The 23,834-nt window shown below is 34.8% G+C and overlaps 2 protein-coding genes across 2 annotated transcripts; one reads left to right on the top strand and one right to left on the bottom strand.

Moving 5' to 3' along the window:
* Nucleotides 1-220: 220 nt before the first annotated feature.
* Nucleotides 221-11,395, top strand: LOC133182848 (purpurin-like). Its single transcript, XM_061317693.1, has 6 exons — nt 221-346; nt 1,741-1,871; nt 6,336-6,430; nt 6,587-6,808; nt 10,649-10,759; nt 11,100-11,395. Exons 1-6 carry the CDS (start codon nt 221-223, stop codon nt 11,393-11,395), a joined length of 981 nt encoding a protein of 326 aa, XP_061173677.1.
* A 6,591-nt stretch (nt 11,396-17,986) lies between these two features.
* On the bottom strand, nt 17,987-21,856 carry LOC133183067 (calmodulin-like). The gene is made up of 5 exons (XM_061318000.1): nt 21,814-21,856; nt 21,545-21,575; nt 20,123-20,266; nt 19,232-19,474; nt 17,987-18,018 (listed from the first exon to the last, which is right to left on the bottom strand). Exons 1-5 carry the CDS (start codon nt 21,829-21,831, stop codon nt 17,987-17,989), a joined length of 468 nt encoding a protein of 155 aa, XP_061173984.1. The 5' UTR covers nt 21,832-21,856.
* Between the last annotated feature and the right edge of the window lie 1,978 nt (nt 21,857-23,834).

The following is a 23,834-nucleotide window of genomic DNA, read 5'->3' as shown; positions in this document are numbered from 1 at the left end:
AGAACTCTCCGTGTTAATTAGCATAGCCACCACCCACATTCTGTTTTAAAAACTGCACACTATTTATCTGCTTAAGTGATATCTTAAAGATGTAATCTTATCGAAAGCAAGTAAAGGGAAGCGTTATCAGAGTAGCTGCTTGTGACCATCTGTAATCTTTGCACTGTCAATATTACACAAGTAATCTCAACATCGTACAATTGTTCATTAACATCTAAAAATGGGCGGCTACATTCGAAAATGGACGTTTGTCTTTTGCATCTTTAGTTACGGTGCATATTCCACTTTCGGTATCAATTGCGATGTTTCAAACTTTGCAGTACAGTCAAACTTTGACCCATCCAAGGTAAGCATTTCTCGTTTTTTCTGAATGCTATAAATCGATTATCAAGATTTCGGTGAGCTGATAAATACTTCATAATTTCTGTAAATTTTTTGCTTGGTTAAGAAAGGACTAAAAAGCTAATGTTGGATTTGTCTGTTCCAGTTCCGTTCTGGAAATATATCGTATGGATATCTAGCAGGAAAACTGTTTGCATATAATTAGTAGCAGCTAACGAATTGGTAAAAAGTCTGTCACCCTGGTCCAAGTCCAATGGTTAGGCTTATTTATTCATATGATATAAATACTGCATGCATATGTTGGTACAATTTTGACTGATAAATAACGTAGAGTCCAGTTTACATATACATTGTATTTAAATCTTCTTTCAAGATGGGCTCAAACGTGTGTTGCCAGTCGAGAGGGGATATTACTCCTCTCAGGAACTTGATCCCACCTCTTGCGTTTTTAAGGGGGTCTTTGTTTTTGCTCTTGTATCATTTTAAAGATTTGTTAGGTTGATCACAGTTCTTTATCTCCACCCTTTCCATCATGCCTGATTTATTCCCTGAGTAGTTATATTGTATGTCTGTGGCCAGTATGCCTGGAGTTTCTTACCACATGTGAAATTTCATGTCCCAGAGTCAGTGTTCAGGATGGCTAAGTTGATATATTTTGCGTTTACAAATTAATGTTACTTTTAAGCATCGTGAAGACAACCTTGAATTTGAACATTAGTCCTCTTCATATTGTGGACTTTATTTCAGGTTCCAGAAGCTTTGATACCCATGGAGTGTCAAGACCCACGGACACATTGTCGTTAAAATCACGATTCCTGTCTTGTTTCAAAGTAATAATAATTAATGATCTATTCAATGAATCATTTGTGTACGCATCATTTATATAGGGAAAATTCAAGTAAACTCCAAAATTATTCATCTTTAAATTCCAAATTCATGGGTAAGAGAGGGTGTCGTTGGCATTACCTCTGTGCCACGACGTACAAACATAAAAGCCTAGAAATATATATAATCATCGTTAGATCGTCTAAATTCTCAAAGGATTCTTTTTTTTTTCAATACGTATTTAAAGTAGGTTTTTGATTGTTGATTCACAAGACACGAACTAGAAAAGATGACCAGGGTGGAGTGGTCTACACTGATAACATGTTATAGTCAATACTTTAGAATGCAATTCTGCACTGTGACATTACACATATGAAACAGAAAATATAGGGACTATCTTTCTAATGCATAAATAAGACTTTTTAAACTAGAATGCTTGTACGGAAAACCTTGCGGCAGCACAATAGCTAAAATTACGAGCTTTTGCATGTCCAGTTACCAAATTACGGTTTTACCCATGGAAATATTCTTTCAGAATGCGCATTTCAAGAATATCAATCGTAAAAATTTCAGTATGTTGGTGTTTGGTACGAGATAAAGTGGTTTTCAAAAACACCTTTGCCAAAGAACAAGGAATGGCAAGATGTGACTCACACATATTCCATTGTGAAAGGCAACAATATAAGTGTTGTAACAACATACAGGTAAGAACTTTACCCTAATAGTAAATTTAATATATCTTATCGAAAAGACAGAAAAGCAGTATCAACTACACAAGAAGCAGCAGTAGGAACGGCATCTTAAGACAAGGTACAGTCCAAGAAAGTTCGATTCAAAATTGAGAAATCTAACCTACACCGGTGCAGTAGACAAAGTAGGTGGGACTAGTTCGATTCCCAAGTCATTACTTTATGTTAATACAAGTTTTCTCTAAAGTTCATTCTAATGATACAGTCAAAACTGTATTTAGTGACCTATCAATGCATTTCAATCCTAAATGATCACAAGTAGTCACCATATTCAACAAAAATAGGACCTTCTCCCCTTTTTGACCGTTCACGATAGCTCAGTCGGTAGTGCGCTCGCTCCGTGATCGGGAGGTCGTGAGTTCGAATCTTGGTCGCGACTGATCTAAGTCAGTCTTGATTATATAGTGAAAATGCATTAATTCATTGAAAAGCTTCTCTGCTCCTGGGTATTAAATAAACTAACTAAATGCATAGTTATATTGAGTATGGTTGCCTCTTCCAAATTTGTGAATTTCATGGCCCCTGGGTCAGGAGTTCTGGTGTTAGGCGGGCCTCTATTGATTATATAGTGAAAATGCATTAATTCTTTGAAAATCTTCTTCTCTACTCCTGGGTATTAAATAAACTAACTAAATGCATAGTTATATTGAGTATGGTTGCCTCTTCCAAATTTGTGAATTTCATGGCCCCACGGTCAGGGGTTCTAGTGTTAGGGTGGGGCTCTATTGATTATATAGTGAAAATACTTTAATTCATTGAAAATCTTCCTGCTGCTGGGTATTAAATAAACTAAGTAAGTACATGGTTATGATGAGCATGGTTGCCTCTTCCAAATTTGTGAATTTCATGGCCCCTGGATCAGGGGGTCAGGAGTTAGGGCGGGGCTCTATTGATTATATATAGTAGAAATGCATTAATTCTTTGAAAATCTTCTTCTCTGCTCCTGGGTATTGAATAAACTAACTTAGTGCATAGTTATAATGAGCATGGTTGCCCTTACCAAATTTTTGAATTTCATGGCCCCTTGGTCAGGGGTTCTGGTGTTGGGGTGGGGCTCTATTGATATATATATATATATATATATATATATATATATATATATATATATATATATATATATATATATATATATATAGTAAAAATGCATTAATTCTTTGAAAATCTCCTGGATATTAAATAAACTAAGAACATAGTTTTGATGAGCATGGCTGCGCATGCCTCCACAGAAATTATGAATTTCGTGGCTCCTTGGTCAGGGGTTCTGGTGTTAGGGTGAGGCTCTATTGATTATATAGGGAAAATGCATAAATTCTTTCAAAATCTTCTTCTCTTCTTCTCTGCTCCTGGGTATTTTTCAAACAAAGGAAGTGCATGGTTAGGATAAGGAAGAATGCCTTTTCCAAAATTGTGAAATTCAAGGGGTTCGGGGGGGGGGGGGGCTCTATTGATTATATAGTGAAAATGCATAATTTCTTTCAAAATATTTTTTCTACTACTGGTTATAAAGTAAAAGTTATGCTGAGAAAGGGTGCTTCTTCCAGAATTGTGAGTTCATGGCTAATGAGTTAGATGTTCTGGTTTAAAGATGTGGCTTCATTTATTTAATAATATAGTGAAAATGCATTTCTTTGTAAATCTTCTCTGCTTCTGGGAATGTTCGAGGCAAACAGAGTCAAAGTTTTAATAAACAAGGGTATTTTTACCAGAATTTTGAACACTTGGACCATTTAGTCAAGTGTTCTGGTCCTGGCCAGGGCTCTATTAACTTGTATTCTGCTGAGCAAAGTTATTCCCTTTTGTCATTCACCTTTGATAATTAATCAATGAAAATAATTATTTGAAAGGTCAATAGAATAAGAGAATTATGCAAGAATATTTATTGTATAATACAAAGTACTTTCATAGATTTAATGACTTGGAAATAATAGATGAATAAAAATGAGACAAAAATAACTTATCTTTTAAATGTTCTTCAAAGGCCAAGAGAGGCCAATGTGAGAAGTAATAATATGGGGTTAAAAAAAAGACATTTTGGGAATAGTCTGCATGGTAATAGTGATAAATGGGGGACAGATAGATACTAGACCAATTATTTTGTTGATGCTAATCATACTATTTTTCTTGCTTTTGGGCAACAAAGCTTCATTTATCAGTTTATGGATCCTCTAAATTGTTGTATTGTACTCAGGTGACCGTTAAGGTCCTTGGGCCTCTTTTTTCTTCAGATCTTTCTACTGTATTCTATTTTAATTCTTTTGATTTCCCCTGCTTCATCTTTAAATCAAAAGATTTTCAGTGAGCCCTACCTTCATCGAAAACCAGGGAACGATCTTTTTCATGCTAAGGTGGTAGTAATCCTTGACAAAGGACATCATTAAACGTCCCATTCAACGGACGTAAATTAAATATGTAACCTGTTAAAATGTATGTCTATAAATATTAGGGAACAGCAGTATTTCAATCTTGTCTATCTAAATCTTGCTATAAAAATCCGAATCATTTAAATTGTACTGGCACTAATGTATGTAAACAGTGTAAATTATTTAACATAATGCCTATAGACCATAACGCTTACCCGAGTAACTTTGGCCTCGCTGTTCTTGCTCAGATTTTTAAAAAGATTATTATATTCCCAGGGAGAAGTGTGACCCCATATTATGTTTTAAATGTCTCTGAATCCACACAACATGTGAGTCGCCCGCGTGGCGCAGTGGTTAGAGCGTCTGCTCTAGAGTCGCGGAGTAAGGAGTTGATTCTTACGTCGCGGGTTCGAATCCCACTGTGGGACGTGGAGACCGGTCCTTCGGATGAGACCGAATAAACCGAGGTCCCGTGTCGCAGTAGGTGCTGGCACGAAAAAGATCCCTCACTGCTTAATGGCCGTAAGTGAAATGAGAAAAAGTGCATATATTGTATAAAATAATCCAAATTAAGACAATATATTATGAAATTGGAAAAATTAGTTGGCTTTTCTTGTTTCTGTGACGTCACGAACTATTTGGATTTCCGTTATTTTTAAAATAGAGGCCAAAATGCACAGAGTATGTTCAATTTTGACTATAGTATTTATAGAGCGCAAGCCTGCTCAGGTACCATATTCACATATTTCATTGATATTATCATTCTACACATTATATCAAAAGATCTAGTCTGAGCAGACCTGCGCTCGGTAATTTCCAATCAAAATACCGACGTAAAATACGCTATTTTCTCTCAAAATCATTGCAATTTGGAATTTACGTCATTTTATTGACGTCATATCTAACTAATGATGTCATAGTTGATAAAAATACTTAATGCTTTGAAGTCTGCAAATATCCACCTGGTTTAGAACATAATTAAAGACTTCTCCATCAAAGTTTTATTTTGGGGGCAGATACTGGCCACTACACAATATAGTCCTTTGCAGCTCTCCACCGGCAAGTGGTGGCGTCTCCATATGAGTGAAAAATTCTCGAGAGGGACGTTAAACAACATACATACAAACAAACAAACACAACATGTGAACGCTTCAATTAAGCTAACATGGTCTTGCAGTTATGGGGAAGAAAATTCTCTTTTATATACCTGCATTATGTTAAATTTGATCCGGATTTAAGCCAACTGTAACCATGAATTCGTAACTTGAAAAAAAAATCCATATGATTTATTTATAGTGTGCGAATTAATCGTTTTATTGAGGTTCTTCAGATTTAAAAAAAAAAAAAAACGTTTCGTCACATGTAAGGCTGATCCTTTATTGTAGCCCTCTGCCCCCGCCCCCCTTGGGGGGCACAATTTGAACAATTATTAATCTGAACTACCCCCAGGAAGCTTTCACATGACTGGTCCAGTGGTTCTTCAAAAGCTTTTTAAATGTTTTCTCTTATTTCAGTGTAAAACTTTGATAGCCTATTGCGGCCCCACCTTACCCCTGGGGGCCATGACTGCCTAAACTAAAAGGGAGACACTTTGAGAAAAATCGTCATATCTATTTAATTTAGCTGTCCCAAAGACAGCATCTATTCTTCGAGGGCCGCCAAAAATACCTCAGGAAATTTCACTCAGCATCAAGTAATAACAAAGACTGCAAAAATATAACTAACAACTAATTTTCTACATTTACAACTAGATTTAAATATGTATTTACCATTAAATTCGTAATCCATTCGACGGAGAGTCAAATATCGGTCCCTGTCGTGGATGTCAACCCCCTTCTCGCCTTATAATGAGTCGGTGGTGATCAAACAAAAGTAGGCCTTAAGACCAGCACAGAGACTCACAAATTTATAAAACTGAAATATTGAATTCGAAATAAAGCGAAATCGGCGAAAATCCCTAGCGTATCAGTCGAACTTTTTATTTTACTTTAGAAGATATTTGTGATTTAACTTGCCTTTTACCAAAAGGACTAATAAATATTTCTTCACTTGTAACAAGAGATCCTCAGAGGTTGGGAACCTGTTCCACGTTCCAGTCAACATTGATTCCTACTGGTAGACCTGGAAAGCTACTATTTGATGAACAAAAGACAGGTTTGCTCCCTATATAATGATTACGATTACCCCCTCCACCCAAACCTCATATACAGTGTATGTATTTACGTGTAGATATTGTTAATACGATTTTCATTTAATTTTGAATTTTAAGTTGAAAACTTTGTAAAATATTGAAATTCTTTACAATTGCAGACGAGATTGTGAACTACTGGGTGATGAATACCGATTATGTGAATTATGCCTTAATCTATGGATTTAAGGATGAAAACACGAATGGAACTGCAAAGGCAGCCAAGTCATGGGTTTGGAGCAGAAAACCAACTTTAGCGAAATCCTTTTTACAAAATATCAACACTCAGCTGCAAAACCTGTGCTTGAACGAGACTATGGGTCATATTACTGTGCAAAACAAAGGTAATTTTCATGTATACTTTCTTTATCTTATTGTTTGTGTTACCAGCAGAGCCTATCGGGAAATCGCATTCCCCTCTTCAATATCTAGCATGCAAACGCTGTGCTAGATTAAAAAAAAAACCGGTAGCTCCAATGGTGATATCGTTGGAGCAGGGTTTAGGTCCCAGGTAAAAAGCTCTATGAATAAAAACACTTTTGAAATTCTTCTTCATTTAACATGGATACTGTGATATCATTATTTGTCATGGAGGTTTAAATTTTGCAGTTTTCGTGATATGAAGAAATCCTCGAACTCATATCCCATCGAACCCAATATTTTTTCCTCAAACCATGAAAATTTGGCGAACCCTATGATTTAAAGGTATTAATTTGAATGTCTTGGTAGTTCATTTTTAATCTTTTTTTTCTGAAAAACATGTGTTTGTGAAATATTGATGTCCATACGCCGTAGGTCAAGGCTATGGGTCAGAAATGTTGGTATCCAAATAAAGGTCATATCACAAGATATAAACATGTACAATGTGAAAGCCCTGGTATCAACCATTCAAAAGTTACGACTAAGGTTAAAGTTTTGGAAAAGTTAGTCAAACTCAAAGATCAAAAGATAAAAAATGTTAGTACTCAAAGAAAGGTCTTGCCTTAAGAAATATGCATGCGAAATATGAAAGTCTTAGATCGAACTGTTCAAAAGTTATAGCCAAGGAGAATTTTTTCTCCAGAAGAATGCCAGTCGCTAAGGTCAAGGGGTAAAAATGTTGGTACCCGAAGAACGGTCTCGTCATGAGGATTACACAAAAGAAATATGAAACCCCTAGCATCAACCGTCTAGAAATTATGATTTTTCAAAAGGTTAAATTCCTACGTCAAGAGGTAATAAAAATGTGACTCAAAGTAAGGTCTTATCACTGGGATACATTTGTGAAGTATGAAGACCAAGGTTAAAGTTTTACAAAAATAGGTCGAACTCCGAGGTCAAGAGGAAAGGACTTATCACAAGTAATACACATGTGAAATAAGAAAGCTCTAAAACAATCCATTCAAACGTTATAGCCAAGATTACAGTTTTTGAGGACAAACAGACAGACGGACAGATAAAAACTATACGCCCCCCAAATCTTCAATTACCGAGACATTAAAACTAAAATAAATGAATTTACATATAGTTTACCGGCGTAGAGAGTTCAAAAGACCAAGAAATTAGAGTATATTTTCCAAAGCCTCTGAAATCTGACTTCCTATATGTTATCCAAGGTTGTACATTAAATAAATTTAATTTGAATAACAATTTCTGCTTGTAGGTTGTCTTAATTCTGCTGCACCATTACTGAAAGTACCTGCAAAATTCATCGGGTGTTGTCTAATTTTCCTCTACCTCTTCAGATTTACACGATCATAATTTCTGTAGTGAAAATGAATTTGTAAGACCAAAAATGCTAGACAAAATGATTTTCAAAATAAACATATCAATAAAGTTTAATATGTTCTTTAACTTTTAAAATGAAAAAGTCTCTTGATCTTTTATGATACCTATCAGTTATACCTTGTTTAAAAATAGGTAAACGTACATTGGTGTGTGTTTGTGTGCGAAGGAGGGGGTTAAAAAGGGAACAACCTTGTTTTCCCACCTAAAAGCTTTATAAGCTGAAGTTATGACTCTGCTATACACACATGTAATAACTCTTATATCAGATGATAACACATTTTCATTTGTTACAGAGAAAGGCGGTATCATGTTACAAAACGTTTTGAATAAATTAAAACGAATGAACCTGTTCTTGTAAAAACACACCATTATACAAACCATGTATGTTTGAGTGATATAAACTTGCATCAAAATTTATCAAAATCAACCAAAAATTGTAAATGAATTTGCAAAATTAAATACAAGTAGTTATAATAAAACAAAATGTGCTGCATTTAAGGAATCACTGTCTAGTTAGTAGAGTGTGCCAGGGCATCAACGATAGTTGGAAACGTGGGATAATTTGCATAACGGGCGAACTAGACTAACTAGACAGTGATTCCTTATATTTCCATTTCATTGTGAAATAAAATTGTAAATTTAGATTTTAAAAATGTAGACTAATAGATTTAAATTACACGAGGCCTCACATGTCAATTTCAATAGTCCCCGAGAAATACATGCATATTAGGCCTCCTTAGCGTCAGATTCAAAGACAGCCGCACGAGAACAAGAATTCTGTGAGTCAATGCTCACTAGTAATACCCCCGCATTGATGTGAATATACACTCTGATGTGAATGTACACAAGTTCAGTTACAGACAGACACAAGGATGAACAGGAAGTTGACATCGGATTCAAACAAAAATAAATCCCACGATATGGCATGCCTAAACAAACAGTGTGCTAAAATTTCATACATCTGCAATGAGTAATTGCTGAGAAAAGTACGACAAAAATGTGTTATGTATGGTACGGACAGACACACGTATAAACAGGAATGTGACATCGGATCCATTAAAAATGGCATGCTTAAATAACGAGTGTGCTAAAATTTCAAGCCTCTTCAATGAGTAGTTGCTGAGAAACAAGCAACAAAACAAGAAGTCTGTGAGCCAATGCTCACTAGTAATACCCCCGCTTTGATGTGAATGTACACAAGTTCAGTTATGGACAGACACAAGGATGAACAAGAAGTTGACATCAGATTCGTACAAAAATGAATCCCACCATATGGCAAGCCTAAACAAAGAGTGTGCTAAAATTTCAATCATCTCCGATGAGTAGTTGCTGAGAAAACTGCGACCAAAATTTGTTATGTATGGTACGAACAGACGAACGGATAAACAGGAAGTTGACATCGGATTCGTACAAAAATGAATCCCATTATATGGCATGCTTCAACAAAGAGTGTGCTAAAGTTTCAAGCATCTGCGATGAGTAGTTGCTGAGAAAACTGAGATCAAAATTTGTTACGGACAGACACACAAGGGTAAAGCAGTATTCCCCCCTCTCCTTCGGAGCGGGGGTATAATTATTACTTCTGGTTCGTTGCCACGATGCTCTCAGTGGCGAATACATGCATGCTCATTTTACTGGTTCATTACTAAAAGTTTTTGGATATGAATATATTCACAACTCACAGAGAAAATGCCATTCTTCAAATTAATTCTCACCATTAAAGTACATACTCTCTACAGTGTATGAAAGGGAAATTGTCACATACCACCACTGTAAAAGTCTGTGTAGTGTTAAATCCACTGCTACAAAATCTAAACCAGTGGTACAGTCCACAAAAAGTTCGCCTCCTCCTCCTCCAACATCCATGTTCTGAACACTCCAACTGAAATAGTGCAGTATCTCAAGCAGGTGGCACCCTATTTAGAAGGACAACTTGCACTAATAAAATCACAACTTGTCAATGCAGGTGTCAGCAATACTAAATCTAGAAAATGGGATTTTGATATTATGCAATTAGCATTATCCGTTTGGACAAGAAGTCCCAGGGCCTATAAGCAACTCTGTTTTAGCGAAAAACTTATTCTACCTAGTGTAAATACATTATCAAAATATAAAAACTGTTTACTAAACTTCTGGAGTCAATAATGACATGCTTCAATGGATGTTCATGCAGGCTAAGAATGATAATAATCCTCAAAAGGGCTATTACGGAGGTCTTATTCAGGCCCCAAGACCATGAACTGAGAATATTAGACTTAAATCAAAAATTGGAGTTTTGATATCTTGAGTTTTATTTCATGTATTTGCTTAAAATTTTGCAATTTTATATAACATTTAAATTCAAATATATGATAAAAATTTTGTTTCATTATCAAAATTATTTCAAAAGTTATATTGTTTTGAAATTTTGACTTAAGTCTGTTCATGGTCTTGGGGCCTGGATGAAATAGCAATTCAGGAAGATATTCAAATAGCCCGTCATGGTGGATCCTGCAAATTAATAGGAATGACTGACTTAGGAGTTGAGGGTAACATAATGTAATCTTCCAAATACCTGTTGGCAAACCATGTCATTCAATTCATATTCCACGGCCTGACAGGTTTCCACTTTCTTGTTGCTCACTATCCCCACTACTCAAGCCAATGCACCACAAATCTATGCAATGTTGTTGGATGTAGTGCAAGCTGTTGAACAAAGGGGGGGGGGGGGGGCTCCATGTTATTTACACTTCCCTGGGTGGTGCATCTAACAACAGATTTTTCATCAATATGCTTTTTCCATCACCTTGATCTGATATGGCTGGCTTCAATCCTTGCTATGGTACCCATCCAGTAGTATTCATTGCAGATCCATCACACTTGTCTAAGAAAAATTCATCGATGCCTATGACTGGGATAAAAAGCATGGTCTCTCCATCCATCAAAAATTTACATCTCAACATCTACGTCCAAACCAAGCAGACAAAATGAGAAATCATCTTGCCGAGGACATTATTGAAAACATCTTTTCTCAGCAAAGAGGACTTCATCATGGTGCCGGTAGCTGCAGAACGTTTGCAGAGGGAGGAGGAGAGGGCAGCAACACGTGGGGAGCCTCGACCTGCCACAAAGAGGAAGTGAAGGGGGCTACAGAAAAGGATAGTTCTTCTCAAAAAACAGTATAACCGTGGGCAGAGAACTCTTGACGAATTAGTTACTGCATTAAGCATTATCGATAAACACATGATAAACACACACCACATCAAAGAAGCTCTGTTTATGCTTAGAGGGAACTGTTAGGATATGTCGTGGAAATTTTAGGGTCCAGTGAGTACTAGGGATAAAACTGAAAACTCATATACATGAATTGGCCAAAACTTTTTATTACATGGCTGAATTATTCCGAGCTCTTTAACTGACCGAGATCAAACTTTGTTAAAAAATAATAATAATAATAACTAGAAACTCATTGCGAGCAATGAGAGGTCTTCCGTCCGATTCTGTAAATAAAAACAAAAATTCACGCTGAAAAAGTGATAAAAGAAATTCAGCGTGAAAATCCAAGAAAGCTAACCATTAACCATTCACTTTTTTGCATCACTTCCTGTCACGACCGGAAGTAACGGCGATACAAGATTTTCTCACGATTCAAATAAACTGATGACTGACTATCAGACCTGAAAGTTTTAGACTTCAGTCGTTTACTGTTGCCGAGCAATATTGTGAGAACAAATTCTAATTTTGAGGACAGGTAAACACTCGACCGGAAGTAAATTTTATAAAAATCTCTGCAAACTTTTTCAATCAAAAAGATGAAAACATACATAAAACTCCTAGTACACTCTCTATTAACCCTGTAAATCCCAGAGAAAAATATTGAAAAACAAAAAGTTGCAAATTTAACATTTTTGAATTCACTTCCGTTTGCGACCGGAAAAATAATGGTCGATCACCATATCTACATTTGATGCTCTATTACCTCAGAAAGTTTCATATTCATATCTTTAGCCATTCTCTGATGATACTGTTTACTTTCTTTTATTCTTTATGTATTCAACTTTTTATTTCATGGAATTCCATATACAGGCATGTCCATGTAATCTTTTTCTGCACTTCTATATACTTCTGCATCAGACCATTTGTCTACTACGAAAGGTTGGACACGATACATTATTTCGCGCGAAACGTCACGGGTAAATATTCGCGCATTTCCTTTGGAATGTATTTTCTATTGAATGGTGATAGCTTCAATGAAATTTCAAAATGTATGTTCTTATAACCTGAATATTGAGCTTGAGAAAGTATATTTATCATATTGTACTTATTATACATCGTATGGATAAGTAACACTAAAGCAGTGATTTAGGTAAGATTTTCTACAAGTTTTATTTTCCTGATTACCCCCGAAGTGGACTATCCCGATTAGTTACACATTCATGAAAAGACTGGAATGTTTCGCCCAAAATCATGTCTCGTCCTGCGACGGTCAAGGAATCTGATACCATTTATGTTCAATAACAACATCTTTTAGAATAAAAATATTTATATCAACTTCATTAAACAATCTTTAAAAAAATGGTTTTCTTATTTTTGTCTTTTCTGTTCATTTAATATGACACAAGCCTGCATGGGGAAAAAACAATTGCCACGTAATAATTACTATATATTGATTGCTTTAGTCAGGCAAGTTTCTTGAAAAGCTATTACTTATAACCATGGTTTAGGATCAGTTTTTCCGTGGTGTAAAACAAAAGGTTGTAGTTATCGTATTTCCACTTGTAGTCATGTCGTTTTTCTACTTTGAGATACAGACAAGAACAATTATAGTAGACGTTTGAGGAAACCCCGGATTAAAACTCTAGTTCGAAACAGAATTGTAACGTAATTGTGACAATCCAACAATTCCTTCACATTTCTTTGATCCTTATGGTACTTCCATTCAAACAAACGCTCGGCTGACTCCGTAAATTCCGACCTACTTATCGGAGTTTACGGAGACAGCCGCCATTTTGGACCCGCTTCAAATTTAGAAATGCAAATATCTAGAGTTTGGATTGATCAATTCTAATATAAATTATATATTAAGCATTTTCAGAAGAGTCTCTATTAACCTTATTAAAATAAAAGAAAAATATAGAAAACAAAAAAGTTTAAAAATTCGACTTTTTTAAATTCGCATCCGGTAACGACCGGAAGTACAGACGACGCACAAAAAGGTGATTCCCCTCATCTAGAAGACATAACCTATCATCTCTAACAAGTCTCCAGTTCATATCTTAAGCCATTTTTGAAAAAAAGGGGGGACAAAATTTCATTTTAAAATCAGAAAACTGTCAATAACTTGGCACCGGAAGCGAGTTTTCCAAATTTTCCTTCTGATGAACAAAGTCCATTTGACGACGCATAATTCCTAAAAGTTTCATCCAAAACCACTGAATAGTTTTCGAGAAATCGCCTGCACAAAATTTTGGGGAAAAAAATAAGAATAATAATAATAAGAAGAAGAAACAGTAGAATCACTATAAGGTCTTCCGTGAAGACGGAAGACCTTAATAAGAAACAGTAGAATCACTATAAGGTCTTCTGTGAAGACGGAAGACCTTAATAATAATAATAAGAAACAGTAGAATCACTACAAGGTCTTCTGTGAAGACGGAAGACCTTAATAAGAAACAGTAGAATCACTATAAGGTCTTCCGTGAAGACGAAAGACCTTAATAATAATTAGAAACAGTAGAATCACTATAAGGTCTTCCGTGAAGACGGAAGACCTTAATAATACGTTATGATTTTCCGGGCAATATTAGGATTTTTTGTCTCTTTTGGACTAAAAGTAAATTGTAAAAATAAATATAACTGCTGTTTATTTTAACCTAGCCTCTCTCGTTGCGTTTAACTTAGTAAATGTAAATGATGGTGGAGCATCCCGTCGCAAAAAGCATATATAAAAATTAAGGCAGCATTGTCTGATTTATAATCAGACCGTGACGATTTAGGCGATATCTCGTAATTTCCTTAAAATAATGTCTGACAGGAATAAACTTTAACTCTATTATAATTTTCGGTGATGGTCAACATGTCGGACTATCGGACCGTCGGAATGCTAGGCTTGAACCGTGTGAGAATATCAGAAGTGCGTCATTGAAAACTCGAGATTTTCCTTCCCATCACGAAGAGTGTTTAAAAAAACTCCCTGGCCTGATATAAGAGAGTAAATGAACCACACTGACAGAGACTAAAACTGCCAAATTTTCTCCAAATATGTTGTTAAAAAAACATGTTTAAAACGTTTTTAATCTTGCAATCACTTAGCTATGATGAAGTCTCAACCGCGCTCAACTATGACGTCACAGCGTGTTACGAAAAGACAGAGTCAAAGGGAAAATCAGAGAAAATGTAATAAACAGAAAATTCAATGTTCTGTAGATGAATATGGAATTTATATCACTCGTGAAACAGGGTTTTTGGATATTTTCACTCGTGCTTCGCAGTAGTGAAAATATAAAAAAAATTCTGTCCCAATCGTGAAATAAATTCCAAGTAAAATTACACTAGGTCTAATGCGTTATTCAGTTGGTCTTTGTGACGGCATAAAACCACAAAATCAAGAACGATAAGCAGGTAACAAATTTATCATGTGCACAAGTTTACGCTTTCTTTCTCAGCGAAGCAAAGGCAATTTTTTGTACTGAATAAAATTTGAAATTCTTTCATATCAATCTTTATGTTTAAAAAGTAAAATCCTAGTGTTAAGAATCGTTTTGTATGACCTTTAACGTCTTTTTCTAATAAAATACCCGTATATGGAACAGTTGTGTTAAGACTCTGTGGTATCTTTTACTTCAAGCTCACTGGGATTTATCGTGTCGACATATGAATGGAAATAACTATTGTTAAATGATAATACGTCGTTGATGTTTCTCAATGTCGAGTTGAAGGCCACAGCAAGAGATTAATTAATAAAAAGGTACATGTACAGGCAGAACTTGCAAACAATAACAAAAAAAATGGAGAGAGTAAACTTCAACAGGTGAATATGAACAACCAGAATAGAACGTCATAAATGCAATAAATAAATAAATGAAAACAGCAGAAATGTAAATAAAAGGATGGTACATTTAGGACAGCAAAGATCTGGAAAGGAACAGAACGTAACATCTTGTCTGAATGCACCCCCCCCCTAAAAAAACACTTAAAACCTGCCATTAATCAATACCACTATAACCAAAACTACACTCAGAGAAAGCCTTTGACGAGAAAGTCCCAGCACTAAAACAAAGAGACGACTTTATAATTCTTACCAGTCTATATAAACTAAATAGGATACAGCTTTGGGAAAAAAAATATTTCAAGGTGAGATTTTACTATTCCTGCAACAAATTTTTCTTTCCCGGTAATATATTCAAGAGATATATAACCCCTACCCCAAATGTTTTGTCTGTTTGTTTATTGTTTAATGTCCCTCTGGAGAATTTTTCACTCATATGGAGACGCAACCACTTGCCGGTGGAGAGCTGCAAATTTTGACCTATGCTCGGCACTTAGGGCCATTGAGCAGTGAGGGATCTCTTTCGTGCCAGCCCCTACTGCGACAACGGTCTCATCCAAAAGGACCGGTCTCCACGTCCCACAGTGGGATTGGAACCCGCGACTCTAGAACGAACGCTCTACCCACTGCGCCACGCGGGCGACCCTACCCCAAATGCCAAAATATAATAAAAGTTATGGCAAAGAAAGCCTTATCTCTTCTGAAGCAAAAGTTATGACCGAAGTTAAAAATTTTGATAAGTAGGTCAAATTCTAGGTCTTTCTGAAATGTGGTGTATAAGTAATGTACATCTTAATGCCCCATTTTTTTCTCATTCAAAAGTTATGATCATTGTAAAATTAATATGAAAAAGACTGTAGGTTAAACTTCAAGGTAAAGATCACGAGATCAAAAACAAGAGTACATTCGGAAAGGTCTTGCACATATTAAATGTAAATTCCCTATCTTCTCTCAATCAAAATTTATCACCAACGTTAATTTTTATTTGAAAATCAAGTCAAACGTTAAAGTCTTAGGGTAAAAATCTAGTTCATTTTAAAATGTCTGTCACAGGTAATGCACGTGTCAAATATGAATGCCCTATCTTCGCTCCTTTATAAGTTACAGCAATGATAAATATTTCAGCATTAGATCAGATGTCAAGGACACCGGGTCGAAACTTTTTGACACAGGTATGCGCTGGTCAAATATGAACACCCTATCTCTCATTCAAAAGTTATCACCAGTGTTATTTTCTCTTTGAGAATTAGGCCAAACTTGAAAGTCAAGGTCAAGGGGTCATAAACCATAGCATGTTTGGAAACGTCTTTTCACAGGTAATGCACATGTCAAATATGAAAGCCGTATCTTATTCAAAATACCCATGTTAAAATTTTGAAAAAGAGTTCAGACTTCAAGGTCACAGGGTCAAAAATCATAGTATATTTGGAAAGGTCTTGTCACAGGTAATGCACATGTGAAATATGAAAACCCTACGTGTATATTTTGTTATGAAAAAGGTTAAAGTTTTTGAAGAGTAGGCCACGGGATCAACAACCATAGTATGTTTGGAAAGGTCACATGTAATGTATAAGTAAAATATGAAAGCCCTTTATTTTCTCATTCAAAAGTTATAACCAATTAAGGTTCAAGTTTTTTGTGACAGGCAGACTGACAGATGAATGAGATTCAATGTCCCCTCGCTTTTGCGTTTTATATTTGAAGTAGCCTGTTTTTATGCAGAAGTTTTGGCCAAGGTTTGAGTTTTTTTTTATTAAGTTAAGCTTCAAGGTCAAAGTCATTAGGTTAAAATCATATTGCATTCGGAAAGGTCTTCTCCGTGAAAACATGAAAGTCCCGACTCTTCTGGAGCAAAGGATACCGGTAAATTTTATAAAATCAAGTCAAGGTCATGAGGTCAAAATCGTGTATAATTGAAAAGTCCTGCCATAGGTAACATACTTGTAAAATATGAAAGTCCTGTCTCTTCGGGTGCAAAAACTACAGCCAAGGGAAGTTTTGAAAAGGCCAAACTTGATGGTCAAGGTCTTAAATCATAGTTCGTCTGGAAATATCTTATCAAGGTTTATACATGTACATGTATATAAAATGTGAAAATTTTGTCTCTTTAAGTTTATAAGTTGCGGCCAGGGTTAAAGTTTAGAAAAATAAAGACAAACTATAAGGTCAAGATTGTCAGATATTTATAGTACATTCGGGAAAGTCTAGTCACATACAACATACATGGGAAATCCCTACCTTTTCTCATTCAAGACCAATGTTAAACAGAGAGACCAAAAAAAAAAGAGATTTAATGTCTCCACGAGCCTAAATAAGTATATGGCAACATTTCAATTCCAGCTTTTTCAAATTTCAAGAATTTTTTAAATGGTTTCATTACCATTTCACAGTCCTGGTCAAATACAAGTTTTGTATTTGATTTTTATTTTGTACAATAGGTGACCCTGTTCCTGTCTTGCTGTATTATTTTTATGTTAGAAAAATTAGCAAAGACCATTAAAAAGTACAGAATATTAGCCATGTTCAATTTCAAGTGATTTCCGTAATTTCTTCGTCATAAATCTAACACTGAATTTTTATAAAATATCATCACCAGAACTCTGGAGAGAGCGCTGTATTCCATAAGCATGATATTAAAATGTGGCCGAGGAAAATAAGAGTCTTAAAAAAGCCAAAGTAAGATATTTATTTCAAATATAACATAAACAAGTGGTCTTTTTCTGATTGACTACTCTCTATTTGTCATCATCTTGACGAATTCTGTAAAGAAGAGAGAAAATATAAATACATGTATGTTTTTTTAAGTGTAAACACTTAACTTTACAATAGTATTGATTTGATAAAAGACCAAAATACATGATTCTCCAAACCTGTGTCTTTAAATTTATTACATCAGCTCTTCAAGATCAAAAGGATAGATTTAAGATAATAGGTCATAAAAAAGCAACCAATTGTATCACTGTCTTATAAAGTTTTCTATCAACTTTAAATGGTTAGTTTACAATTAATGAAGCCTGCGCCTTTTTATTGCTGATTGAAATTTTCTTATTTTGATTTTGTTTTATAGTGAGTTGACCCTTCACCGGCATACGTTGACGTCTCTATACGAGTAAAAAATTCTCGAATGGGACGTTAAACATACAATCAATCAATCAATAGTGAGTTGATTGTTTTATCACACAAATGGGCTGAATTTATACTGACAACAGAATTGCATCGTCCGAGAACAAGATAATTAAATATGCACGACGAAAACGGATAACAACAAATGTCTTAAATGGCATAATAATGAGACTTCTTGGGGGAAATGGCTACTTAGCGTAGCAGCACAATGTATGGCCTCGTGAATAAAAAGTCTACGGTTGATCCTGGAATTTTCAGCAAAATCAAAACGAAATAAAAATGTGGTATTCTCCATGTAGGGAAAAAACACACCTTCTTAGGGTAAAAGAAAAATACTCCGACTTCCGCGAACTAAAAATTCTGTGATGAAATGAATGACGACTAATTTTTATCAAGGGGAAAACACACCTTCTTTGGGTAAAAAAAATACTCCGATTTCCGTGAACTGAAAATTCTGTGACCAATGACGACTAATTTTTATCAAGTGACCTAATCACCCAGTTGTTGTATCGGATAAACAATAAATATGGCAATTACATGATAATCTTGTCATTTCCAAATGGTAAATTTTATTTTGTGGAGGTTAATGTTTGCTTTTATCTCTATAAGAATTTTTACTCATATTGGGACGCCAAGTGCATTTCAAGGGCTGGAAATTTAGACCTGTTCTCAAAATTATGGTTATTGAACAGTGAAGGTTCTTTTGCGCCATCATCTTCGCTGTTTATGCGGTCGTCCGAAGGATCAGTCTCCAAGTCCCGCATTCGGATAAGAAAATGCCACGTAAGGATCAACTATTATTTGCGACTCTGAAACGAAACGCCCCATTCGGGCAACTAGAGCGATATACCTTGATAATTGACTTGGCCGTCGCCATCTTCATCTGCTTCTTTCATCATGTTCTCCACCTCCTCCTCACTCATTTTTTCCCCAAGATTCAACATCACCATTCTTAGTTCTGTTGTACTGATGTGACCATCGCCATCCCGGTCAAACACTCTGAAAGCTTCTAACAAATCGTCTTCAGTCTCTTCATCCTTTTCTCTCTTTGACATCAGTAATAAAAATTCAGGAAAGTCAATGTCGCCATTGCCTGCAACAGTAAATAAGAAATTTCTATTTCATGTTTATCTGCTTTTCAGCGTTTTATTAAGTAATGCCAAAATATGAAAATGTTCTTTTTATTGATTTATTTTTTGTTTTGGCCCAGAATTACACATTCAAAACACGTCTAGAGTTCTCTAATAATGAGAATTGAGTTTTAAAAGGCGTAGTATTGGGAGAGGGGCGGGGGACTTTTTTTCCAAACATAACCTTTTACTGTTGAAAATGTTCATTGAAATGCTGGTTGCTCTCTCTCTCTCCCCCCCCCCCCACTTTTTTTGTTGCAGTATGGTCAATTAAGGGTATTGTGGTAATGTATGAATAGAATTTAGTTGTGAAAGAAGATAGACCCACACACTCGAAGTAGGTTTTCGAGTTTTGACATTTTTTTGCTAATCAAAGTTGTTTAGGTAAGTTGTCGATTTTTTTATTGATGCTTCCCCTCCCTTTCAAAAACGATACAACGTGTTTGTGACAGCCTATCGTTCTATTTTGGGGGATTTGGACCCGGAAATAAAATTTATTAAATTTGTAGGACATAAAATCGTTAATATTTAAGATTTTTCTTTGGCCTGACAATGTGGTGGGGGGTTGAGATAAATAACTATCAACCTAATAATCTGTATAAGGATCTTACCATCGGCATCCACTTCCGTGACGATTTCGTGAATTTCGGCGTCCGTGGGGTTTTGTCCCAAGTTTTTTAGTATTGTTATTAACTCCCCTGTCGTGATAGAGCCATTTCCGTCTTTGTCAAACAGTTTGAATGCCTCTCTGTATTCTGGGATTAAAATACATATAAATATATATATTTACATTTCACACATGTTTTGCTTATAAAATTTGTGGATAGCTAGTGCATTCAAAACACTATAACATGGACAGGGGTCGAAAGGTTAAAGTATGCCTTTTATTTTGACGTTCAACGCCGTGCAAGTGCAACGTCATAAGCGAAAATCAAAATTCAAGTTCACATTAAACAGAAGCTGTAAATGTGGGTCTTAAAAACCGAGCTCCATGTCACGGTAGGCGTTGGCACGATAAAGAACCCTCTCTGCTCAATAGCAGGTATAAAAGGTATAAATTTGAACCCCTTCACCGGTATATGGTAACGTCTCGAACAACACAATTCAATATATATATATATATATATATATATATATATATATATATATATATATATATATATACATGTATATATATATATATATATATATATATATATATATATATATATATATATATATATATGAGAACATGACGAGCGAAAAGCCTATAGTGTGACAAACATGAAGGTGAAAAATTAAATCTCAATTAAAACAAAATTTTCCTTGATATTACATCTTACATTAAAATATACTTTTGTAAAATCTCTACAATTTGCAAAAATCTCACAAAGATTGAAATTATTCGCTTATGAAATATTGTACACACACAAAAGAGGGCAAAAAGAGTCATTTTCTCATACTATAACACTATTTTTCGATATGAGTGGGTCTTCGCTCCATTTTTTTGAAAGTTAATCCTAGAAGTTTGCATAAAAATTTAAATTTTTTGGTTTCCTAAAATATGGAGCAAAGACCCACTATATCTTAAAAATATACTTTTATGACATATCATTCGCATCTTTTCGAGAAATACTTGTAGTCCATTAAGTCAAGGGTCACATCACAAACATGATTTAAATGCCACTATTCATCAGATCTTGCCTAGTCTAGTGGTTAGCGTGCTAGTCTCAAGAAAATGATGCTCAGGATTTTTATTGCTAGGGTTCGAACCCCCACGACTATCACATTATTTTTTTTTTAATAAAAGAATAAATTTTCCGAGAAAATTTTTCTCAGAAAAGTTTTGTTTATCATAATTTCAATAATGAGAACTTTACTCTAAATACTGAATTCACAAATTGAACATGATTTTTATATATTTGAAGCTATAGGCTTTCTGCACGCTATGTTCGCCCATCTCCTTATTTTATAAGCCTACTATAAACACATGTACATTTAATTAGTTAATTTTTTATAACAGAGTAAACAACGTGTACCGTACTAATACTTACCTTCAATTTTATCTTCTGTTAAATTTTCTATCTGAAAAGGAGTCAGAAAAAAACGATGATACCGAGAAGGTATAGTTCTCAGTGACCGGTTTCCCGCGCGCTATTTAGCTGCAGCCCGGCCAACAAAAGCCCCCTATCCCGATTATTTTCCCATAAAAGTTTAGGGATAAAATAAACAAAACAGTAACATCCCTCCCCCACTCAAAACACTTTTTTAAAAAACTTCCCTGACGGAATTAATTGTATTTCCTAATCATATAATACAGTACCTTAGATATCTTGTCCATGTTTCTATCGACGACTTCTGGGCTGAACTGTATACATTTAACCAGCATACCTTCCGCCTGTGATACCACAAACAATTATCCATAAAACCAGACAGATAAATCATCGTTGAATTTCCATAGATAATCCTGTTCAAATTTATTCGTATTTGTTATGTGTTTATTTCTGATTTCAACAATGTTTGGTGTACTTGGGTAACAAAATGTACTTGGGTAGTAAAATGTCTTTCTGTTCGGCAAAGTATATGTCGAACAAATCGTAAATTGGGGGTATTGATATATTTGATCTTTTATTGGCGAGCATCTTCACTCAATTAAATGGTTTGTTACCTTTTCGTCCTCGAGTGACCTTGCAAAATTTTACTTTTTGACTGCACGCATTCTCTTCTTTCTTGAAGTGCCGAAGATCTACTTCGATATAACAGTTTGTGCCCTGGGATCGCAGATTTGTTCTTCTCCTGTCTAAAATTCGATCATTCCCTGTTTCTGTTTTTTTTGTTTTAACTTTTGAACCTCAGATGTTAGAGACTTTGTATTTAGTAGAATTTAGGTACATGTATATATGAAAGCATTAATATTGTCATCAAATTTTAAGTCATCCGCTCTTTTTTAAACATAAATATTATAAAAATGAATCAATTAAAATTAATCGAGATTTGTATTTTGGAAGGACATTCTATAAATAATGTTCACATTGTTTGAAAAGTTCAACGTATGGTTAAGATCATAACATATTACAAATGGTGAAAATTAACGTTCATTATTCAGTTGCTTATATATTTAATAAAATTCATTACATCTTTGGTAATCTAATTTTTTTCCCTACAGGACATCTCAATATGATAACAATGAGTGCATACCCCTTTGCCAAAATTGTAAAATCCATATTCCCTGTGTCCAAAATTTACCCGTCCGCATTCAGGCTTTGAAACAATTCTTTACTCATGGATTGATTTTATATTGTTTAACGTCGAGTTACAGTAACGTTACGCACGGTGTTGGTACTGTAATATCAGAATCTTATATGTCATAAAGAAACTGTCGTTTTCTTCATACGTTATTAGCTGGAAATTTGTAATGAAATTAAATATATTATCTACTGTAATAAAGAATTTTAAAAATTCCCTTTCTTACTGCCTAGAATAAGGCTCTATTGATTATTGAACATTACGACAAAAACCCTATGTCCAACGTTACGCAGATTATTGTTCGCACAACAACAAAAGATGAAAAGATGCACTTTTTGTCATATATTTCTAATAAAATTTTGGGAAAAGAATATTGTGCATGTGTTCTTTGTGACGCTATTAAAATTATGACGTCATTTTACAAATTTCAAGAGATTCGGCTGAATTCGTTGTGAGTTGGTAAAATGTCCAACAGAAATTAATCGTTCCTTAACATTACTAAAAATGATGAAGTGTACCGGATAGAAATGACCAACAAAGGTAAATTTTAATATTTAATCTTAAAGAACAAATACTTCTCAAAGTAATAATATTGATACATATAGTATTACTACCCCAACATTAATATTAGGGAGGCTTTTTTAAGTGTAGCCATTTTGTTATGCATGTACGAGTTACTGTACTGTTACTTTATACGGCTCATATAAGTATCTAATTATATGATTTAATGGCATAATTATGAGTAATAATTACATTTATTTTGAAGAACATCTAATATTCTAAGAAATTATTACATAAAATATACCTTATTCGCCTACGTAGGAAAAAAATAGCATTAATGAAAATGTAGCCATTTTGTCACATGTTAAAAAAAACCCGTCATAATGTATAATACAAAATGTATGACGTTTGGAGCATTAAATTACTGTCGCCGTGCTCCTTTTCTAATTAACTGCAGATCCTTGGTAGCAAGAAAGGAGGGCCCTCGACCCCCCCCCCCTCCCCCATTTTTTAAAGAGTAGTCTTTTGTTGTAAATGTAAAAAGAAAATTTAATCCCCCCCCCCCCCCCGCCATTCTTGTATTTGTATTTGTTTCAA

The sequence above is a fragment of the Saccostrea echinata genome, unplaced genomic scaffold (assembly GCF_033153115.1).
Source record: "Saccostrea echinata isolate AGI-Se365-2 ecotype Australia unplaced genomic scaffold, CSIRO_AGI_Sech_v1 ptg000009l, whole genome shotgun sequence".
NCBI classification, from domain to species: domain Eukaryota; kingdom Metazoa; phylum Mollusca; class Bivalvia; order Ostreida; family Ostreidae; genus Saccostrea; species Saccostrea echinata.
This window is presented reverse-complemented; position numbering and strand designations above follow the sequence as displayed.

What these genes read in the sequence shown, in the direction of transcription:
- LOC133182848 (XM_061317693.1), top strand. Translation starts at nt 221, where the DNA reads ATGGGCGGCTACATTCGAAAATGGACGTTTGTCTTTTGCATCTTTAGT. An exon ending in TATTACTGTGCAAAACAAAG is followed by an intron (nt 6,809 to 10,648) that starts GTAATTTTCATG and finishes TTTTGACTTAAG; the next exon opens with TCTGTTCATGGTCTTGGGGC. An exon ending in GACTGACTTAGGAGTTGAGG is followed by an intron (nt 10,760 to 11,099) that starts GTAACATAATGT and finishes CACTTGTCTAAG; the next exon opens with AAAAATTCATCGATGCCTAT.
- LOC133183067 (XM_061318000.1), bottom strand. An exon ending in CACGGAAGTGGATGCCGATG is followed by an intron (nt 19,475 to 20,122) that starts GTAAGATCCTTA and finishes TTACTGTTGCAG; the next exon opens with GCAATGGCGACATTGACTTT. An exon ending in CGGCCAAGTCAATTATCAAG is followed by an intron (nt 18,019 to 19,231) that starts GTATATCGCTCT and finishes TCTTCTTTACAG; the next exon opens with AATTCGTCAAGATGATGACA.